Below are 22,869 nucleotides of genomic sequence, written 5' to 3' on the forward strand. Positions count from 1 at the left end.
AATGCATTTATTTAAAAAAGCATTTAACTTGTAAAATTTTTAAATCTGCGTAATTTCACCACTTTATTTCATATTGATTTTCAAACATAGAGGAAATATCTTGCATTACGTTAATTCTATTATCAGACGTTAATAACCCTGAAACGTAACATTAAATTTTACATTCTTCTAAAAAATCATTCGATCTTGGGAGTAGGAGATTATTTCAACATCAATGCGTACTTTGTAGTAAATGAATTGAAGTGGCAACACGTTTCTTGACAGATGTGTCTTCTTTCGTGAGGGAATAAAATCCATTATTGCATCAAAACATAAAAGCTTAAAAAGTTGTATGCTAAAACCGAAAGGAAAGAAATGGCAGATGTGGAAAGGAGTAAGTTTTATGTTTTTTGCACTTTTTAATCCTCTCTCAAGAACGAAGTAATGTACGTCACCAATCGATTACAAATTATCGTTAAAGGGTGAACGATCTCTCTTGAAAGCAATCAATAACTAATAATGAAAAAAAAAAAGTTTCAGATTTATTTATTAATTTTAATATGCATTATTGTTACCAGAAATTCTTATTAAAATAATGCTTACGTGTTTCGCTGTGTGTTTCTTCATTGTGAGTTTCCAGATCAAATGTTAACCTCTTGATTACAGGTTGATGCCCTTTGTACGGATAAGCAGAGATAATGGCAATCGTTGTTTTGATGGCTCTTGTTTAACTTCATATCGTCGATAATAATCTTATAGTGACGGTGTTTTCGAATCCTATACTACAAATTAAAAAAGTAAATGTTAATTTATATATGCTAATTTTTCTTAGTATTTCTTTCATAGCCAACAATGTGATGATGGGTACAGTATCACTTGGAATGTTCATGGGACACGTACAATTGATTTTTATGAAATAAGGATAATTTTTATAAGTGGTTTACCTGTTTATCTATTAGCTTTCAATGCTTTTACATTTTAAAATAGTTTTGTATTCTTTATTATAGAGAATGATGTGTAAGTAAATTTATTAAAAAAATTAAATAGCTTTATAATTTAAAAAAAAATATGAAGAACAGGAAAAGGCTTATTTTCTTATTTTATGTTACTAAACTGTATTGTAATATTCTTTTTTCTATTCTGATGATATAATATTAAGTAGATTTAAAAATTTTTATTTGCTAACAATACTTATTTGTGATATCATTTATTCAATAACCACATTATTTTTAAATAATTTCTAAAAGAAATGGTTTCTCTTCTTGTTTGTAATTAATTATACTATATGCCATCAGAATGCATATTGAGAGAACATTGGTGAAATCAAGCAATATATTAAAGCTAAACATTTTATGTTGTGTTAATTATTGTTATTTTGAATGATTTATGATGTTATTGTTAAAAGATGCTCATGCTGGAAATTTTTCAAAATGCATAAATTTACTCTGCACATGAATTTTATATGAAGTACCTACTGTAAAAGTTTTGTTTACTCGGAGTAATTACAAAGTCCTTTAGAAAATCAAGTTAAACTTCAGATTATGGTTATTCTGCTCAAATATGATGTAAAATGATCATCTGCGATTTTTTCCTCATTAAAATTAAAATAATTATTTGATCATTGTTCTTTAGTTGCAAGTTTCATAAAAAAAGAAAAAAAAAAAATAAGAAACTACTGATCAGAACAAATAATTAGAAAGCATTTGTTTGTTTGACCCATAAATTTAGACTAAAACATTGGTAATGGATTAGGGAAAATGTGTTATATCATTAGTAGGTTGAAGAGTGATGGATGTTTGTGACACTACCATGAAATACTTGAAAATTCAAATTAGCCAGTGCATGCAGATACAATGCCAACTTTTTCTTGCAAGCATTGGCCCACTAGCAGTCAAGTGATAAAAGGTGCTGAACACTGTTAGTGTTTCCTGTTCAAATCTCAGCAGACAGACTGGTTGCTTAGGCATTGTTTTGAACTTCCTTATGTGTAATATAAATGCAAGCCAGTATAGAAAGTCCTTTATGAAGGCATCCCTCCCCTTAGATAGATTGCCTTTATATACTTTGTCATAATCAAATAAAACAAACACCATCCTGCAAGCAGGACAGGACAGGAAAAAGTGCAGGGGGCACCACAACATCGTCATAGACAAAAAAATAAGTCCTAGAAACTGTTTCGGATTTTTCTTAAAAAAAACTAAATTTCTTATATCATCTTTTTTTTTTTATTTTATTTTATAGGCGGTCAGCCATTAATGATCAAATTTGCCTGCATTTATTGCCAAACAATTAAAAAACCTAAAACCATAATCAGTACCAAGTAATGAGAATTGTGAAATTGTTTTTTTCATTCATATGAAATCCTTCCCTCCTCCCAGGACTTAAAATGATGATGATTTTTTTTATTTACCATCTAGTGAAGATAAAATTATTGGATTCTTCCAAGAAAGAAGTAATTTACTGTTACACTACTCTTCTGTTATTGGGACTGGATTCAAAAATGCAATGTATGTATGTTCATGCATGCATACATATATATATATATATATATATATGTATGTACATTTGTTTGTGTACACACACTCATACATGAACACATCCCTCCATGTACGTGCATACATACCTAAATATCTGAATTTGGACCCAATAACCAAAGAGTTACTTTCTCAAGTGAAAGTTGAAAAATTTTGACAGCCTTTTTTTGTCATTTCAAGTTTACCAAATTATTGATATTTGTTGTAGTTGACAAACATTATCAGTTATCTGAAGAAAACTCACTTTAGCAATTTTTGTTTGTTTTCTGTTCATGTTCATAGGGATTTATTTTTAAGACAATGTCGGAGAATTCCTCTGACTCTGCATTGTGTCCCGGCTGTCTACTAAATACATCTCATCATTACATATAAGACATTCAACCTTATATGCAGTTTAATCCATTCTCATGCACTAATCTAACATAGATATTTTCAAAGATGCAGTTTTAAAAGTTACGAATAGAATTCAAAATCAGATAATACATGACCAAGACAGAAATATTCAACAATTTCATTACCAGGTTACCAGATTACAATCATTATCTAATAATGATATTGCCAAATTTAATGTATATCCAATATTAAAAATTTTGACAGCCTTTTTTTGTCATTTCAAGTTTACCAAATTATTGATATTTGTTGTAGTTGACAAACATTATCAGTGTAAGTATTTTATCTCTGCCTGAATTTGCAAAAATGGGCATGAAATTAAGTTATATACCACTGCAGAAGCTGTATGTACTTTTGTATTAGCAATTGGTTAGCTGCTTCAAAAACCAGGTTCCTTACTGTGGTAATATTTATATATATGCACACCACGTACTGTTGGTAAGAGCTTTATATCTACTTGAAAATAAATTACAATTTTTTATGACTTAGAAGAGGAATATATGCCTGTTGTATTTAAAATGCATAGTTTTACTACAGTGTTTGTGTCTATCTAAAGGTAAATTGTGTCTTAAATTTAAATTTCAATTGTGATATTAGTATCTCTATAATTCTGTTAAATTAAATAAAATTTAACAATTAATACTGAATAAAATTAAATAATAATACTGAAATAAAATGGGTTACATTATTATGTAGTTGTGTTGTATAATGCACGTAATCTTGTAACTTTTAAATTTGAATATAAAACTTCACTTTTGGCTAGAATTTTTGGTTGATCTTTGGATTATGGTAACTTGGCGAAAATTTGGTGACCAACTCTGCTACAGCAACCCTCTATTTTTTTTTCGCCGCCATTTTGTCTTCACGAAGTAAAGACATGTTTCTTTTCTTTTTATTTACTGAACACTTTTTCCAACAATCTACTAGCCGAATTACACTTATGCTAGAAATTTTATGTAACAAAACTGCTTAATCATGACAAATATTAACTGCAAAATTGGGGAAAAGTGCACAATCGCAAACTCCTTGCAAGTTTTTCAGAATAGCACATACACATAAACCATTTACACGTTGACTTATTTTTACTTAAAAAAGCATTCCAGAATTGCACAAAAATGGCATTGCACATACTCTTAACTTTATCCATCTACACTGCTATTTTCTCATAAATTACAAAAATTTGCACGAAAATGCAAAAAACTTCTGTGAATCCTTAAACTCTGTGAAAAGCACATATATGAAATTACTTGATCGTGAAAAAGTATATACCCTTTCCAAGGATGAACATTTCCACGTATAAAATAAATAAAATATCCAAAAACTTTTACCTCTAAATTATCTATTATATTATAAACGTCACCAACGAATTCATACTGCAAACATTACAAATGGTTACAAATACTTAGTGTCAAATATTTAAATTATTTCCATGCACTTCCACTGAAACGTATACCAAATTCCTACAAACATAAAATTCACAAAATAACTATCATTTAATTAAAATATCACTAAACCATGTACACGTCGACTTATTTTTACTTAAAAAAAATCCCAGAATTGCACAAAAATGGCATTGCACACACTCTTCACTATATCCATGTATGCTACTTTTTTCTCATAAATTAGAAAAATGTCACGAAAATGCATGAAAATTTTGTGAATCTTTAAATCCGGTAAAAAGAACATATATGAAATTACCTGATCGCGAAAAAGTATATACCCTTTTGAAAGATGAACATTTCCACGTATAAAATAAATAAAATATCCCAAAACTTTTACCTCTAAATTATCTATTCTATTATAAACGTCACCAAGGAATTCATACCTCAAACATTACAAATGGTTACAAATATTGGGTTCAGAAAGTAATGTCGTTTTTTTTTGGGGGGGGGGAACATGAAAGACAATTTTCGTATAATGAATAAATATTTTATTAAATTATATATTGGCCATTCTGGTCCAACACCTTTTGCCATCTTTCTGGCAGTAACATGATTCCCCACTCATAAAAGTTTTGGTCCTTGCTGGCAAAAAACTGATTCAGGTGGTTTTTGACATCTTCATTTGAGGTAAAGGTTTTACCATCCAAAAAATTTTGCAGGGACCGGAACAAAAAATAATCGGAAGGCGCCAGATCTGGAGAATATGGTGGGTGCTGCAGTATGTCCCATTCAAGCTGTAAAAGCTTTTGGCGAGTGACCAAACTTGTATGAGGTCTCGCATTATCCTGGTGGAACACTACACCCTTCCTGTTGGTTAATTCTGGCCTCTTCTGTTTAAGTGCATCATTCAATTTGTCCAGCTGATGACAATAGACTTCCGAATTAATAGTTGTATTGTCCGGTAAAAGCTCAAAAAAAAAAAAAAACGATTCCTTTGAAATCCCACCAAACGGACAGCATCACTTTTTTTTGGTGAATGTTGGCTTTTGAAACACTTTGAGCCGGTTCATCTTTTCTGCTCCATGACCTCTTGCGTTTCACATTGTTGTATGCGACCCATTTTTCGTCCCCAGTAATAATCGGCTTCAAAAATGGATCATTTTCCTGACGTTTGAGGAGCGAATCACACAAATTTCTCTCCGTAAGAACATGGGGCACCCACACATCGAGCTTCGAGGTTAAGCCCAGGCCTTTCAAGTGGCCATAAACAGTCGAATTCGACAAATTTAACCTCTCACCGATCTCTCGTGTGGTTATTCGCCGATTTGCATCAACTAATGCCTTTATCGCATCTTTGTCAGCTTCGACCGGCCTTCCAGACCATGGTGCATCTTCGACATCAAAACTGCAGGATTGAAACTTTGCAAACCAGTTCTGGCACTGGCGTACTGTTAACACGCCTTCTCCATACACATCCGTCAATTTTTTTCTCGCTTGGACAGCATTTTTACCTTTTCTGAAGTAAAAAAGTAAAATATGACGAAAATGCTGCTTATTGCTCTCCATATTTAAAAGGGCACCAACCAAAAACTACTGCGTAGAATTAATAGAACTTTTTCACACACAAGCCTTGTAATATCAGCTCTCAAGACATATAATGGTTATGCGGCTTAAGTGTGAAGTTGGTTTCGAAAAAATGTAATTAAGTCCTCTGACGGGGAAAAAACGAAATTACTTTCCGAACAACCCAATACTTAGTGTCAAATATTTAAATTATTTCCATACACGTTTACTTCCACTGAAACATATACAAAATTCCTACAAACATATAATTCACAAAATAACTATCATTTAATTAAAATATAATTAAATTCAAAAACACTGCTTAAAATATAAATAAGCACATACATTAAATTAATAAAAATTAGCTTACAATCCTAATTACTTTAAACTAAATCATTGCTAATAACAATTTTCCAATAATACCATATTACTTTATTTACTCCTTACATTTAGAACAATGCATAAAAATAATATCCTCAAATAATTAAAAATACTAACTTACCTAATCTTCTTCAGAGTCTTGATTATGTGGCCGATAAACTTTTCTTATTTCCTCCGCTAAATAAAAAGCAAGCGTATGTGCGCCTGTTTCAGGATCTTTAAAATCATACTTATAGTTCACAGCAAGGTACCAGGTAAAATAAATAACTTGATAAAACATCTTTACTTCTATCTCGCACAACCTTAAAAAAAACACTTATTACTACCCCTTTCAATCCCACTAAATACCCACTAATACTAATTAATACCACTAATACTAATACCCACTAATACCACTAAATACTAATTTCGAATTCACTTTAGTTAGGGCCATAGGATCCAAAAATTAACCAACACTGTTTCACACAACACAGAATAAAGCTAAATACAAAATTTCCAGATTTCCCCCCTTTTCCGATTAAAGAACTGTAATTCGTCCATTAATGTCACATGACATATCTCATGATCTCTCATTTCCCTCACACAAAATAATGCGTAATCGGAACTGAGTACTTCTCACATTATTACCAAAGTCCTAGGTAGTAACCTTTATTGCCTCCAAAATGTCACCAAACTACCAGTTACCATATTCCAAAGATCAGCCGAATTTTCACTTCAGATATTACTTTATACAGTACAAAGTCTAATCCAGACGCGTCGGGACTTCGGCGATTCCGGATTATAGATCATGAATTTAAATCTGGTAAGATGGCATGCAGAAATTATAAAATTAAAAATATGAAACTGTAGTTTATGAAATAAAGAGCAATTATGATCTAAAGGGTATCAAAATTTACAAAAAAAAAAAAAGCTTAGTATTTATTTTTTTACTTTATTAAACATTTCTTTCAATGTAAGTTGTTTAAGTTGCTTCGTTTTATGTGCTAATACTTTCTCTTTAATTCTATAAACAGACATAATTTCTTGTTCAGTTAAGCAATTCCACTGTTCAAGTCCTGTAATTGCCGCCAAGAATACCGACTAACTTGTCAATCGAAATTTTTTCGTTTTCACTAACCTCTTTGTCACTTTCTTCATGCCTTTATCCATTTTTTTGCAGTAATTCCGCTTTTTGTTTGATGGGCATTGAAACAAGCTTTTGCTTTGTAGATCCTTTGGCAGCTCCACAATTGGAAACTCTTTTTGACATAATCGAAAGTTCAAGCTTACTTTTTATAAAATTGCTCTAACAGTCTGCAAAGCAAAAAATAATAAGCCGTATCCAATTAGAAGATTAAGGAACAACACAATCTGCAACATTAACTGAAATAGATAATTTAAGCCTAGCTTATACCGTCCGTTATACATTAAATGCGCATGCATAAACGTATTATGCACATGCATAAAGGTATAATGCGCATGCGTAGATGCTACACATGTGCAGAAAGTTTGTAGCTTTGAGGTCTGGATTATAGATCATTCCGGATTAAAGACTTTGTACTGTATTATCTCTTAATGTATTCCCTCTTATAGCATGGTGGTCATGAACAATTATTTGAAACCATTTCTTTTTTTATTATAAATTCCATTTTCACACATTATTTCCTTGAAGTGTTTGATATTGGTATTTGAATATCTTTATTTTTCAAATTTTTGTAATCAAATTTCTAGATGAGTTCAACAAACCAAGAGCTATTCTATTTTTTTAATTCAGAATGCTATGAATAATTAGCAAGGAAACACATTTATAGATTTATTTAATACTCCCCCTTTCTGTAATAAGAATCTTTTTAACTCAGTTTAATATTACTAATAATTATATTTATGGATACATTAAATTTATTTATATATTTTGTTTTTTAACAGTGGCTGATTTTTCTGATGATGACTCTTCTGAATTTTTCCCTGGTAAGCATTCATTATATTAGTTTTATGTTCAAAATGTCATATGTTTTAATTATAATGTTGTTGATTCTGGATGAAAGTGTAAATTTATGTCTTATCGGTAATAAGAAAACACTACGTATGAATAATGTACATGAATTCAGTTCTGTATGCATAGTTTGTAATCAAACAATTCATACAAAATAAGTAATTACTTTACAAATATCTCTTTGCCTTAGAATTAAAAAAATAATATTGAAAATTACCATTTGTTATAAAACTTTACTTATTGCAACCTTAGCAAAAGTCGCCAGATTTTTAGAACGTGCCAACTTCAGCTGCCATGCATATTACTGTTTTCCAGTTTTTAACTAACAGTTTTTTTTTTCGGGGGGGGGATATTATTTCAAGATCTCGTAGTCTATTTCAGGAGTTCCTAGCCCGGGGTGGGGTAATATGGTTGGCCTTTTATTTACCCGTTTAGTTTCAGCTTATGAATATAAAATTCTATTTTTATTCAAGTTTTCATATTTACCAACAGTTTCTTTACTTTTCTTGTTTAATCTACAAAATATATTAAAAATGGTATTAATTTAATTAAATGTATATGTATTTTGCAAGTTTTGGAACGGAGGGGGGGGGGACTGATCATCTAACAGTGTAAAAGGGGTACATGGAGCAAAGAAGGTTGAGGACCCCTGGTTTGTATAGTCAAACTATGGTACTTTTTGTGTCAAACTCAGTTTTAAAATGCATTCTTGTGAGATTTGCCTGCAATAGAAGAAACTGTACCAGAATTTCTCAGAAATGCAATATTATGACTACATAGTAAAGTATTTTCTTAAAAAGTGCTCAGAATGGGGCATGGGTTAAGTAATTCTTTATTTATAGGCTCAGAAAATGTGTGGGGCATGGGTTAAGTAATTCTTTATTTATAAGCTCAGAAAAGGTGTACATAATGTGACAGTTTTTTTATTTTCAGGAAGTTATGCTTGAAAGTACACACTAATTATTACCATAATGCAAAATGAATTGTAATAAGAAAAAATGGTTAGTCTATATTTTAGGGCTCCCCTTGGATTATCGCCAAGTTGTTTCATTTATTGCCAAATTGTTGTTTCATTTATGATAACCTCAGTAGTTGCATGCTATTGAAACCCTATTATGACATGATTGGTTGCTTGATTGTGGTGAATTTGACTGATGGGAAAATATTTGTAAGAGCTTGTTTCTATACGATTTGGGACAAGAGGGGGAAAAAAGCATTAATTGACTGGTGTGTAAATGAAGGTTTACTTATTAGTCATTATTAAATGTCCTGTTTGTATGAAGGATGAAAGATTAATGCAAGAAATGCCACCGACAGTCCGGCACTACTGAGGATATTTTTTACTCATATTAAATTCCTACTATTAGCTCATACTCTCTCTATATCTTCAAATTTTCAATCGTTAATGAAATACTTTTTATTCATCCACTCAAGTTCAAATACATTTTTTTAAAACTTGTAATAGATGACACTAAATGTTATTACAATTTTTACTTGAATATTTAAATTATTTGAATATTATTTTATATTACTTAAATTAAATTATTTAATTTTTTTAAATAATATTTATATGGTTAGAGTTGACTTTAAGGTACCCCTTTTATTATCACGAAGTTGTTGTTTCATTTATCACTAAATTGTTGTATCATTTATGGTAACCTGAGTAGTTGAATGTTATGGAAATCCTATTATGACGTAATCGTTTGCATTATTCTGGGAAATTTTGAATCATGGGATGGTTTGCAAGGGCTTTAGTGGTGTGTGTTGTTTAGGAAGTGCATTGCTTGTTTCATTGTTTAGACAGTACTATGGCTGAATGTAGTAGGATTAATTTGAAGTTTCTGTACGATTTAGAACGAAAGGGTAAAAGTGCATTAATTGACTGGTGTGTAAATCAAAGTTTATTTAATAGCCATAGTCCGGAACTATGTAGTATATTTTTTAATCTTATTTTTGTGAATTTCTGTGGTGACGCCAATATACAAATTGTAGTTCAAATAATTTTGGGAAGTTTTTGGATGCTGATAAGGAATTTTGTGTGCCACAGACTGAAGACGAACGAATTTCTAAATAAGGTAAGGGAATATTTGCTTTTTGTAGTGCAAAAATATATAACAGGTTTTTCCTTTTTTGTGTTATTTTATTGTTTGGTTTAAAATGCGGTTTATTGAGATTATGTATTTTTTGTTTGCCTCTGCTGTAGAATTGGGTGCGCCTTTGACTTTTTAAGTGAAAATATATCGATGTGTACATGGACAAACTCGAGGGAGTGCGTAAAGCAGTTTGTGCAATTCTCTGATGTTTTTTTAAGCAAAAATACGTCGATGTGTACATTGATAAAGTCAAGGGAGTGCACAATGCCATTTTTGTGCAATTCGGGGATTTTTTTTAAGTAAAAATAGGTTGATGTGTACATGGTTACTGAGTTTGTGCAATTCTTTGACTTGTTACTTTGGCTTGCGTAATGGCAGTTTGTGCGCCAAAAATCACCACTACGCAGGCCAAAAATAACAAGTCAAAGAATTGCACAAACTCTGTATCCATGTACCGCCAAAAATCGCCAAGTTTCGCCAAGGGGTACCCTAAAATATTCTTTTACCATTTATATTACTTATTGGAAAGGTTCCTTGCAATAATGAAGCATTACAAGAGATGGATAAAATGAGAAATTATAGACCACCATCAGCTTCATAAATTAGAAATGAAAAAATGTTAATAATGTTATAAAAAAGTAACTAAAATAAAAATTTTCTTTGTTGACCTAAGTAGGAATTCTTTTTATATTACTTGTTTTTGTGAATTTATGTGAAGATGGTAGTATGCATATTCTAGTTCACATAAGTTTTTGGATGCTTTCAAGGAATTTTTCTGTGCCACAAATTGAAGACACGGAAATTTCTAAATATAGTTAAGTTGATATTTCCCTTATGTAGTGCGCATATGCAATAACATGCATTTTTTTTTATCTTATTTCATTGTGTGATTTAAAATGTAGTTTATTGAGCCTCGATTGGCTACAAATTTTGTTCAATTGTGGTGATAAGTAACTTTAATTTAATATAATGTCATCATTCTCCTGTTTTTTTTTTTTTTTTTTTTTTTTTTTTTTTTTTTTTTAAGTGAAAATTGATGGGTACATGGATAAAGTCAAGGGAGTGTGCAGTGGTGCGGAGTTTTTGCAATTCTCTGATATTTTTTTAAGTGAAATATATCGATGTGTACATAGACACCGAGTTTGTGGAATTCTTTAACTTGTTATTTTGGTTTCGTGTGGCGGCCATCTTGAGATTGTGCCTTGCTGGCCAGTTGCCAATTTTTGCCAAAGGGCAGCGTGAAATATATTTTTGCCAAAAGAATTATCACTTAGCCCTCTGATCTTCTAACATATCTTTCAGTAGTGGGCTATCTAGGCCCACTGTTATAGCAATTGTTGAAAAATAATGGTCTGAAAATGAGACTTCCCACAATATAAATAATATGTCCATTTTATAAATTTTATTCATAATGTAAAAATATCAAATTATATAGTGAATTAGAAACAATACTTTAATTAACACGCTGACTGCCCAACACAAGATAACTTGTATTAGCGCTCTTCTTCAGGACGCCCAATACGAGTTATCTCGTAGTTCCTTGACTTGCCACTATGAGTTACTTAGTCGCTTAGCACTTGTTTTAGCTGTGCCGTGGCAACAAGCCGAAGCATATCTGTACGAATCAACTCGTAGTGGGCGTCTGCGATGAGCTTTGTCTAACAAGATAATTCGTAGGACCCTTTCTTCTAACCCCCCCCAAAATTCCTGTAAACTGTTTAATGATTGTTATGAATCAGTATTAGTATTTTTAATAATATAATATGATTAAATCAATTGGCTTCTCGGACTGGAATCTGAAAAGTGCTGTGGCAGTCAACGTGTTAAAAATTAAATGTGCTGTGTTTACTTGAATATTACCCCCCTGGCATTTTTAATGCATAGTTTGCAAGCTATTGTTTTAATAGCATAGAAGATATGAATTTGCATAGCAAAATATGTTATGTAAATAAAAAGAATAATAATTTTTGTTTCAAATAATTATCTCATTAGTCATTTCATCATCTAGAGTATTGCTGTGGTGTATTACAGGGGACATAGCAATATTACATCTGCTGGGAAAGGAAAATGACACACAGACAACCAACACTTATCAATCCAGCCCCCTAGAATTCAGACTGGTAGTTGGCCTCTGCTAACTACTATATCATTCAGGGGGATGAAAATAATGCATTCCTTTTTCGGTGTGCCTTTTAATGTGATAAGCCCTTTTCCGTTTTCTTAGAATTGTCAAGTATGCACCTGGTAATTTTTCCTTCATGATTTTGAAGACTTGAAACTTTCAAAAGAATGGAGGCATATACGAATAGATGTGATACATATAAAGGGAGGGAGAGTATTGAATAAAGCTTAAAGAAAATAATAAGAATATTCTACTGAGACCTCTTTGTGTGAACATTTGAGAAGTTTAACTGTAGCTGCTGTGATTGTGCTATTTGTTAATAAATGAGGACTTCAACTTGTTAGCTATTGTTTTGTAAGTTTCTGTATTTAACCTAAAACACGATTTTCATATTCAGGAAGTGCTGATATACTGCTATTACATGCCTTTTTATTGGTACACCAATAAAAATGTATATCGTAGGTTATCTGTGCATATATAAATATATTGGGTACTCTTCTGTTATTTGGACCAGATTCAGAAATGTATGTGTGTAGGTATGTATGTGTATATATGTGTGTGTCTAGACACACGTACATACATTATACATACATACTTGAATACATTATCCATCCATCCATACATACATACATACATTTCTGAATCCGGTTCCAATAATAGAAGTGACCATATATTGTTTAATAGGCATTGTAATACTGAAATGTAATTATTATTCAGAAAACTAATAGTGTGTAGAGTTTTATAATTTTACTGTGTGTTTTTTGAAAATCAGAGTAAACATGTGAAAAATTTAGAAATTGGTTTGAATAAAAAATTAGTTTAAAATTAGTTTTTGATATGAGCATAGTTATAACATCATGTTCATTTAAAACTGAAAAATTAGAAATTAATATACTGAATTTTACTGTAAAAGATTTAATAATTGCTAACTATGTAATGCTAATTCTGGTCACTGCATTCTAGAATCCACTGCCATGAATAACACATTATCTAATTCATCTGTGAGTAATGGAGCTTCGACGTTGTCATCTTCAGGAATCTCATCCACTGTTTCTAGTAGCTTTGCCAATTCTGCTTTCTCAAGCATCCACAGTAATAGCTATGTCCAGATGTCTTCAGTGAGAGAATTTTTTTAACCTAAATTTGAGATTTTTGAAAAATCCATTTTTGTATTTTTATTAATTTAATCAGTTTAATTCATTTACATGTAATAATTATGTAAGCAACTTAATAGTTTATTTGTACATATTTCTTTTGAAGTTCATGACAAACTGTTTCTGTGCTTTAGGCATCTCAGAATCCCCCTTCTCCTCAGTATCCTGTAAATCATCCTTTATGTGGATCTAAGCATTTGTGTTCAATCTGTGGAGATCGAGCTTCTGGAAAGCATTATGGCGTATACAGGTAAAACCATAAATATTAAAAATACTGGATTTTAAATTGGAGGGTTTTCAAAGTTAAACAGCTTTTTATTATGAAGCATGCTGGTTACTAAATGTGATTAAAATTAATAATTGTATTAATAGAAGTAGTAATTATATTAACTTTCTGAATGACACAGCTTTTAGAATCTGCTCCTAAATGTATATTTAAACAGCATTTAATTAGCCAAATTTGTATAATTACGTATGTTAGCCTCTGTTTTCATAAGCTTCCATTCATGAAGATTATATTTACATCGTTAAAGGAAGTAAGAAAGCAAAGTATTTAAATTATAGGTTATGCCACTCATAGTTCTATTCAGATCTTTTTTAGCTAAGATTGACTGTTCAATAATTTAAACAATTTTTTATCAGTATGCATTTTTACTGCCTTATACGAAGTAAAAAGGAAGTTTGTAATCGTGAAAAGTTTCAGGCAACATATTTCAATGAAAATATCCATTTTGACCTCTATCGAATGCAATTTGACGATGTTTTTGCGTGATATCTGAATAAAAGACTTTTCCTCCAAAAAATTTATAAAACTGCTTTAAAATTAATTCTGAAGAGAATTTTTGGTGGCGTCTGTACGAACGTATGTACGTACGTACATGTGTGTACGTACTTATCTCGCATAACTCAAAAACGAGTAGCCTCAGAACATTGAAATTTTGTATATAGGACAACTATACCATGTAGATGTGCACCTCGTATTTTGGTTGCAATCGGCCGCACCAAATGTATATAAATATATTTATATATATATCCACTCTGTTACCCGGCTGAGTGATGTGTTTCCTTACTCTTATATGTTTGTAAATTGTATATTTTTTGCTTTAAAAATGATTGAATTATGTTGTTTTTTATCTTCCGGTTAAGGTTTTTATGCCTTTCGTAATTTTGGAAGCAATATTTGTACAATTATCAACAATGTAAAAGCTGTTTAAGTGCAGTTAAGTTTTAAATAACTTGGCGGACATATTTGTTTACATTTCAAACAGCAGAATTGTAGATTTGTTGCCAATCTAGAGAGACTAAGCTTCGCTACACAAAAATAATGCCTTCATTTATTATTGTGAATTAAATCATGCTTAATCCTTTCTGGAATTTTTTTCAAGGAAATAAGTGTTTAAGATTTACTTCGTAATTTTTAAAGCAGATATTTAGAGTTTTTATGTATTTTTGCCTTGTCGCGAAGTGAGAACTGAATTAATTGAACAAGAAATACTAAATCGTCTGTGAAAAACTGTTTCTTTTCTGTTTTGTTTGCTTAATTTCCTTCATACATCGTTTTAGCTTTATTATAGTATTTGAATAGAACATGTGGCAACGATAATTCTTCAAATGAAGTAAATTTTGTGAATTCAGAGTGTCGGTATAGTAAACAAATATAGTGAATTTTAAAGAGTGCATTTATTCTATTGTGGTTTATGCGCTGTCGACGAAGTAGATTTAATTCAATCCAATCAATTTAAATGAAATTAAAAAAAAAAAAAAATGCGTATAATTTAATATTCCGTACAAGGAAGTTATGTGGTGTACACATCAGATTTTTTTATATTGGAATAATACTGACAACACTAAGTACATAAATAAATATCCACAGTTATAGTAAACTGGAGATTATTATATTTTAAATAAATTCATTCAACAACATGTTTTGCAAATTCATACATTATATATTTTATTTCAGAAATTCATTAACTGTTTTTTTCCATGAACATTCTTTCCAAACTTTCAGCTTTTTATGATTTCAGTGTGATGCCATTTTATTTCTAATAGTACAACTGGTTGATGAATTTTCATCACTACCAACAAGATATTTCTTTGTAGATATGCAGATGAGCTTAGAGAAAATGCATTCTATTTTATATGCATGAAAAAGCATTTTTGAGACTGGGTAACTGGGAAGTCAAAGCAAATAAGGCAACGCAAAAATGGGAACTTTCAGTAAAAACTTGCTTAAAAATATAATATTGTAATTGAAATGCAGGAGCTGTTGAAGTGTGAGAAAAAGTATATCTTATCATGTTATTTAATTATCTTGTTGTTCAGTATGCATGATTATCCATTGGTTATGTGTTATTCCATAAGCAGGCATTTGTCACTTAGTTAACACTGTCAGATTTGATCAGAAATCACTAAAATAGAAATTCAGGAAATATTCTGTTTTTGTGTGTTTTGGGGCAGTTGAAAAAGTAACCAGTGCATATGTACTCCTTATTATTAAATAAGTAAACAACTGTTCTGCACGTTTTGTGAAAAATATCATGAGCATTCAATATGGTTAAGTAATTTGATATATATAAGAATTATTGAACAATCTGCAAGGGAAACAATTTTAGCGGTTTTGAACAAACTGTTATAATAATAAGTGTTTGTAAAATTAAAGGAAACAGTTTCTTCATCATTGATTATGACTGCTCATTAATTATGACTGTTCAAGAGGTATTTTCTTTTTACAAAAAGAAAAAAAAAAGAATAAATAATGAACAAAAGTTGATTTATTAGATTTATTAAGCAGCAGCTTGTTCTAGGGGCAACCATGTCATTTTATTAATATAAAAATACATCATTAATTGAGGTTTTTTTTTTTTTTTTTTTTTTTTTTATGAGCAGTGTTTATTTGTTAGAAGTGTTCATCCATTCCAACTTATATTAGAATCAGTAAGTTTCTAGATTCATTGCCATATGATAGTTCTGTAAGGAATTTACTGACAACATTCTGTCACCTCAGAGTGCTATCTTGTGGGGTGGTCAGATCATAGTATGTGGCTGATTCATTATGATTTAATACAGCTGTAAAGTCGTCACCATGCCACATGCAAGTTATAAATGTTGTATTTTGAAATGGAGCAGCATACAAATACTACGTTTCATCAAAAACTAAGGCCCTTTGAAAATGAAACATATTAAATTATCTGAGAAATATATGGAGATGTGTTATTAATTGCTCTATTATATTCAACTAGTACTAGTTATTTGCTATGGGCAGGAAATCCACTGAAAATGAAATGCATGTAAAGCATCTGGTGTTTGTCAGAACCAGAACAAAATTCTAATAAGACACTACAAACTGTCTGTGAAAATAATTTCTGTGCTAGAAGTAAAACTTTAAAAACAGTAAGAATTAGAATGGCATAGCAATTTTCTCTTAAGCATGTTAATAAACAAATTTTCCAATAAAGTGGGAGATACAGGTGACCCATCTGCTGGGATCTCATGAATAGTTATCCAACATTTTTAACAGTATCATGATTGTTGCTTAATATTTGATCTGCAAATAAAACAGATTTCTGCCACCAGAAGATCTCTTGTAAACCACTCAAAAAAGATATAAATGCCACATTATCTTATATGTTTTTCTCTATGCCAAACAAATCATGTACATGGAATTCATTCCTGATAGAGCAATAGTAAAAAAAGAATAATTTGCGGTCGTATTGCTGTTATCTCTAGAAATCTATCAATCAGAAGTTCCCTGACATTTGAAGAAACAAGAATTTTCTCTGTTTTCAAGATAGTGCTGGTGTCTGTTATTTTGTTCTTTTGCAATTTAAAATAATTGTATTGCCCTAACCTCCATATTCTCCAGCTTTGCTTCCTGCAGATTTTTTCTATTTTTTTTCCTTTCCTTTTGGTTTCTATTTAATTCTATTTTAGAAGAAGTTTACAGTTGTTAGATGAATTGATCTGCATAGCTGTGGAGGCTGTATGGTCTGTAAGTTCCAGGAGATTTTTCAGCTGTTGAAGTGACTCTCATTATGGCATGGCATCATGGCTGCATTATGGCTCAAGGACATAACTTTAAAGTAGATATACGTAATAGGAGTCTGGCCAGTCCCCTTTTTTTATGATATGGCTGGCTAGGAGGATCGGGCCTGTGCCCTTATAATAATAATACATAATAGGAGCATGGTACCAGATATGCATCAGTTTTGTACCAAAAATAAAAATGTATTTGGTCTGCATCATAAAATTGCAACAGATAAAGTCTTTACACCAATAAAACTACACCTTCAGCCGACAACCTCCCAAGGTTCCAATCTTTCAGATGTAACTATCAATCATATTTTAGATATAGTATTCCCTGAAGATGACATCACTAATGATATGGCAGCACATTAGTAAAACAAAAATACACAGTGCAAAAGATCACAAAAACAATGGACATCCTAACAAAACTGGGCACAGATTTATGTCAAGTAATATAATTTCATATAACAAGTTATAATAAAGATGTAATAGTATAATAAATAAAGGAGTAAAGTAATAAATGCAATCTATAATAGAGTAAAGCAAATAACAGCAGTGCTTATCATTTGAAACAGTAATTAATTTCTAGCAAAAATATACATATTATATTATATTTAAAATGTACATGCATTTAAATTATAATAAATAAATACTGACTTTTTGCGATTATGAAGGCATGACACATTGATAGTTAAATTGTCATAAAGATATTATAAACTTGAAAATCAAGTTACAAGAAAGCATACCCAAGTTGATTCGATGTGATCAAAGAGAGATAGGATTCAGTGACACACAAAAGGAAAAGACGAAAAACTTTAGAAAAAATTCCTGGAAGACATTAGCGCACTATATAAGGCATAATGTGAGGAATACATTAGAAACCTCGAAACTGAGAAACTCATGAAAGAGTTGCAGCAAAATGAAAGAAATTTTGCAAGAGGACTTTGGCAACATTCTAGTTGAAATGGTGCAAATAATAAAAGAGAAACTTCACGATAAAGAAATAGTATATAGACTGCTTGAAAATAAAGAGAAATTACAAAAGAAAGAAATTCATTAGAGAAAATTCTCCAACCAAAATTTATGTAATAAGTTATGATAATAATGTGAATACAATTATTGTATAGACTTTATTTGTAAATCAGTCACAATATATGGCAATGTAAAAATTTTAGAATTATTAATAAATACTGGACGAGCAGACGTGGGCAGAACCGATTAACTGTAATGGTAGAGGGATGGTGCCTACGCCCTCCGTTACTACTACTACCATATGTGTTCTAAAGAAATAATCAGTCTAATATTTTCTTGTTTCTAAAGTAAGTTTCCCATTCAGGCTATGAATTTGTGTACTGAAACTCCTAATTATAGTAGACATATTTCATCATATGTATTGGAAAATAAATGAAACATGTTGAATAAAATTATAATAGCTGACTCTTTTAACTGGATCCAAATTCATCATGTAATCAAAACAAAGTATTGATTCAGATGGTGATAAAAATTTAATGAGAAAGTGACAAAATGGCATAAAAATAAAAAAAAACCATCAAAAGTACTAAAAATATAAAGGAAAAGTTGAGCAGCTTCTTTTAGACTGTAAAACTGACTATAATTGGCAAGCAAATATTATTCTAAAATGATAATGGAAATGGTGCTTTCTGATTATCCTCACTGCCACAGAAAAGTATAAATGAGGCAATGCACCATGTTGTCAAAAAGTATTCACTTGGCAACCATGCATGTTTGTGTGTACAATGATTTGCACTTTTCAAATTTGACAGTCATTTATCTGATTAGCGTTTCTTTTTACACTGAATATATTTGTTTTTGTCATAAGAGCTGTGGAGTCAGAATCTGAGTTATGCAGGTTTTGGGGTAAAAGGAGTCAGAGCTGGAGTCTAAAAACACATTGACTCTGACTCCACTTTTTGTTGGACAGTTTGAATTTGAAATGAAAGTAAACCAAATTGAAAAAAAAAAAAAAAAAAATAATGACAAACTGAGTTATTATTTATATATATGACGTTTATGTAGATCCAAAACACCGAATTTTGTTGGATGATGAAAAAATTAAAAAGGCAAAGAAAGCCATCTATGAACTTTCACTGAGAATAAATTATTCTCAGAGTATTCAAATCAGGACAGTCAGACTGCAGACATTGCAAATGAGTCTCTTATCATCCTATTCCAGTGATGAATTAGCTTTTGAGAAATATTTGTATAATATAGAAAAGGCTAAGGCAAAGCAAATGAAAATAAAGGACCAACAGCCTTTAGGTATAAAATTGAAAATTACCAACAAGATTTTTACATGGGCCTTGAAAAAATAGAGAAATATGATCGCTCTTGCAAGACACTTCTTTTAGAACTTATGCATACCTATCCTGGAAAGTTAAATGAAGTAGCCCTAACAGTAGCAGCTCTTCCTCCTACTCAAGTTAGTGTGGAAAGACTATTCTCAGCTCTGAAGTTTATCAGATTAAATGTACAGTTCTCTATCAAAGAAGATCTTGCCAAAGCTATACTGTTTCTTGGAAATTACTAATGTCAGTTTTTCCATTTCATAATATATGCTAATTAATATAAATAATCTGCTATGCCGTCAATTGTTTTTTCTGTAGCATCTATTACTTCTTTTATGTTTAAAAACCATAAACTGTAGCACATGTATATATGTTTGCATCTATATGAGGAAGTCTTTAAAATTCCAGGAGTCTTGAGTTAGAGTTGGTCATTTTCCCTCCCAACTCCACGGCTCTAGTCATAACAAATCATCTTGGAACTTTGGAATTTGGCCTCTCATGGTTGGTGCACAATGCATAGTTGTGTACAATGCTGAGTTTGTGCAGTTCTGTGTTTTTTTAGTCAGAAGAGATAGTTATGTACATGTCTTCTATGCAAAAAGAAGAATATAAAAAATAGGCTGCTCTGCATAGATTGTTGAAGTAGACTTAATGAGATCCAAACTTTACTCTCCAAAGTTGTCAATGAATTTCCAACTTATCAGTAGTGGTACAGATAATCAGAAAGTACCAAAAATATAGGCATCTGGTTCCTCCCCCCCCCCAAATATACATATTTCTTAAATATATAAATTTTATATCTTTTTGTTTAGTCCAAAGGGGCAATTTGCCCAGAAGGACTGTTAATTTCGTTTTGGCATTTTGCATTGATTCACTTTTTAAATTGTTGCCACCAAATAATAGAGTCCTCTATTATATTTAAAGAAATTAAGTAATGGAAAATCCGTGTAAATGTATTTATGTTTCTCGCACTGTGATAAAACAACGGTACTTAGGGCCATCAAATTTTGAATAATGTAATCCTCCACTAAATATGGGCATCTGGAAGCCTTAATTTTGAATTTGTTTTATTATCAATTTCATATTTTGTAATGCTTTAACAAATTTTTGATTAACGAACTCAACAATTTTAAAGCGAGCAATGGAAACACTGTATGGGGGGGGGAATTTATCTCCAGCACGTAAGACTGCGTATTGTAAATTCTAAAGATATGCTAATTTAAAAATTATTTTGTGATAGTGCTGTCTAATTGAATTTTATGGTTTAAGTGTGAAGAACATGATATTTAATAAATAAAGGTGACATACAAAACCTTAAAAAAACTCCCCTGTAGGCATAATGTAAAATCTGTAAAAAAGTTTTCAGATTAAAAAATTTTTTTTATTATTATTATTATAGTTGTGAAGGATGCAAAGGTTTCTTCAAGCGAACTGTTCGGAAAGATTTAACATATGCATGCAGAGAAGAGCGCAACTGTATTATTGACAAACGTCAAAGGAACCGTTGTCAGTATTGCCGTTATCAGAAATGTCTGTCAATGGGAATGAAACGAGAAGGTAAGTTAAAATATTTGCAAACATACCTTTCCATAACATGGAAAAAGAAATGTATTACATTTTTTGCATTCTTAATTAAATTTATTAGCATAAATCAAGAAGTGATTTAAATTATTTTAGGTTCCCATCCTCAAAGAATTCTTTTATTTTTCAGTGTTCTAGTTTTTGCATTAAATCTCATATTTTTTAATTGAGTAAATGAAACCAAATATTTTAGTGAGTACAAATGAAAGCTACATTCTCAGTGTAAAAAGATTGAATACAAATTGGGGGGGGGAAAGATGGGAAAACTTAATCAGTTGTTGCATTGGAGACAGAGTTAAGTAAATGGGAAATGAATTAAAATTGACCTGAGAAAAAGACAAAGTACAAAAGCAAATATGAGCTAGTTAATGAAAAATAAAGCATAATATGCATAATAATGCAATATTATAAAGAATATTGAATGCTTAAAGCAAAAGTGGGACAAAGAAAACTAATAAGCATGATACTTTCTTTCTAAAAAATTAGTAGCTTATTAAATAATTTCAACCCCCCCTTTTTTTTAATAAATGCCTTATTTGTCATTTTGCAGTAAAATAAAAAAATAGTAATCAGTAACCTAGGTTAACCATTTAATATAACTATATTCACCAAAATATTGTTGATTATTCTAATTCAATTTTTAAATAATTATCTTTATTTTAATGTTATTTGTGTCATTTAATATTGTTTCTTCTCTCTAAATTTATTTATTATTTATTTGTAAATAATAATTTCAAAATTTCAGGAAAATTTCTCTGCATAATCCTGAAATTAATTCTAGCAGTATGATGACATACCATCACAAAATTTAATGCACATATTTTTTGCTTATGCATGCTATTAAATAAATATAAAATACCTGAATTTATTTTAAAATATCATTAAATAGATTTTTCTTTTGTTTAGCTGCAAAATGTCTGCAAAAAAAGACATTTTTTAAATCCAGATTGGGCAGATTCTAATCTCAGTCTTCAGTGAAGAAAACAACTCCTATTATAGTTATAATAGTAATGCTTTGAGGCTTATATATTGTATGTGATATACATATATATAAGTCATATGTAATTGGCAAAGTTTTGTGTTTTCAAGTGGTACCATAATTAATTTACCTCTTAGGACAGCCAATATGCATTACGCGGATAGACTGGAATTTACTTAAAACACACCTGGAAAAGTCAGGGAATTTCATTTTCCTGTTTGAGTGGCCACCCAGTCCTTTACAACAGCTTAGCTTCACGTGTTCCTTCACAACAGCTTTTCACCAAAAAATCTTGCTTGAAAACACCGGTATCACCCCACTCCTGACACCAAAAATGTTATGTAGAACCAGGGAATAAGTAGAGAGCAGACACAAGGTTACACATTAAACCATATTTATTTGACGGCACA

General features: G+C 30.7%; 1 protein-coding gene across 3 annotated transcripts in view; it reads left to right on the plus strand.

Moving 5' to 3' along the window:
• The first annotated feature begins 226 nt into the window (after positions 1 to 226).
• The window catches only part of LOC118183548 (retinoic acid receptor RXR-alpha-B-like), a 67,651-nt gene continuing 45,008 nt past the window's right edge, over positions 227 to 22,869 (plus strand). Inside the window, exons 1-6 of one of the 3 annotated variants that reach the window (XM_085820343.1) lie at positions 242 to 373; positions 646 to 776; positions 8,135 to 8,176; positions 13,380 to 13,534; positions 13,705 to 13,820; positions 21,299 to 21,456. In XM_085820343.1, the coding sequence (XP_085676469.1) occupies position 776; positions 8,135 to 8,176; positions 13,380 to 13,534; positions 13,705 to 13,820; positions 21,299 to 21,456 (472 nt within the window). In that variant the 5' untranslated portion in view covers positions 242 to 373; positions 646 to 775. Of the gene's footprint in view, positions 374 to 645; positions 777 to 8,134; positions 8,177 to 13,379; positions 13,535 to 13,704; positions 13,821 to 21,298; positions 21,457 to 22,869 lie in introns of all 3 variants that reach the window. The other 2 variants (XM_035353143.2, XM_035353145.2) reach the window with 2 other exon arrangements.

The sequence above is a fragment of the Stegodyphus dumicola genome, chromosome 7, assembly GCF_044657685.1.
Source record: "Stegodyphus dumicola isolate Sdum_Otavi_A_Nest chromosome 7, ASM4465768v1".
NCBI lineage: Eukaryota > Metazoa > Arthropoda > Arachnida > Araneae > Eresidae > Stegodyphus > Stegodyphus dumicola.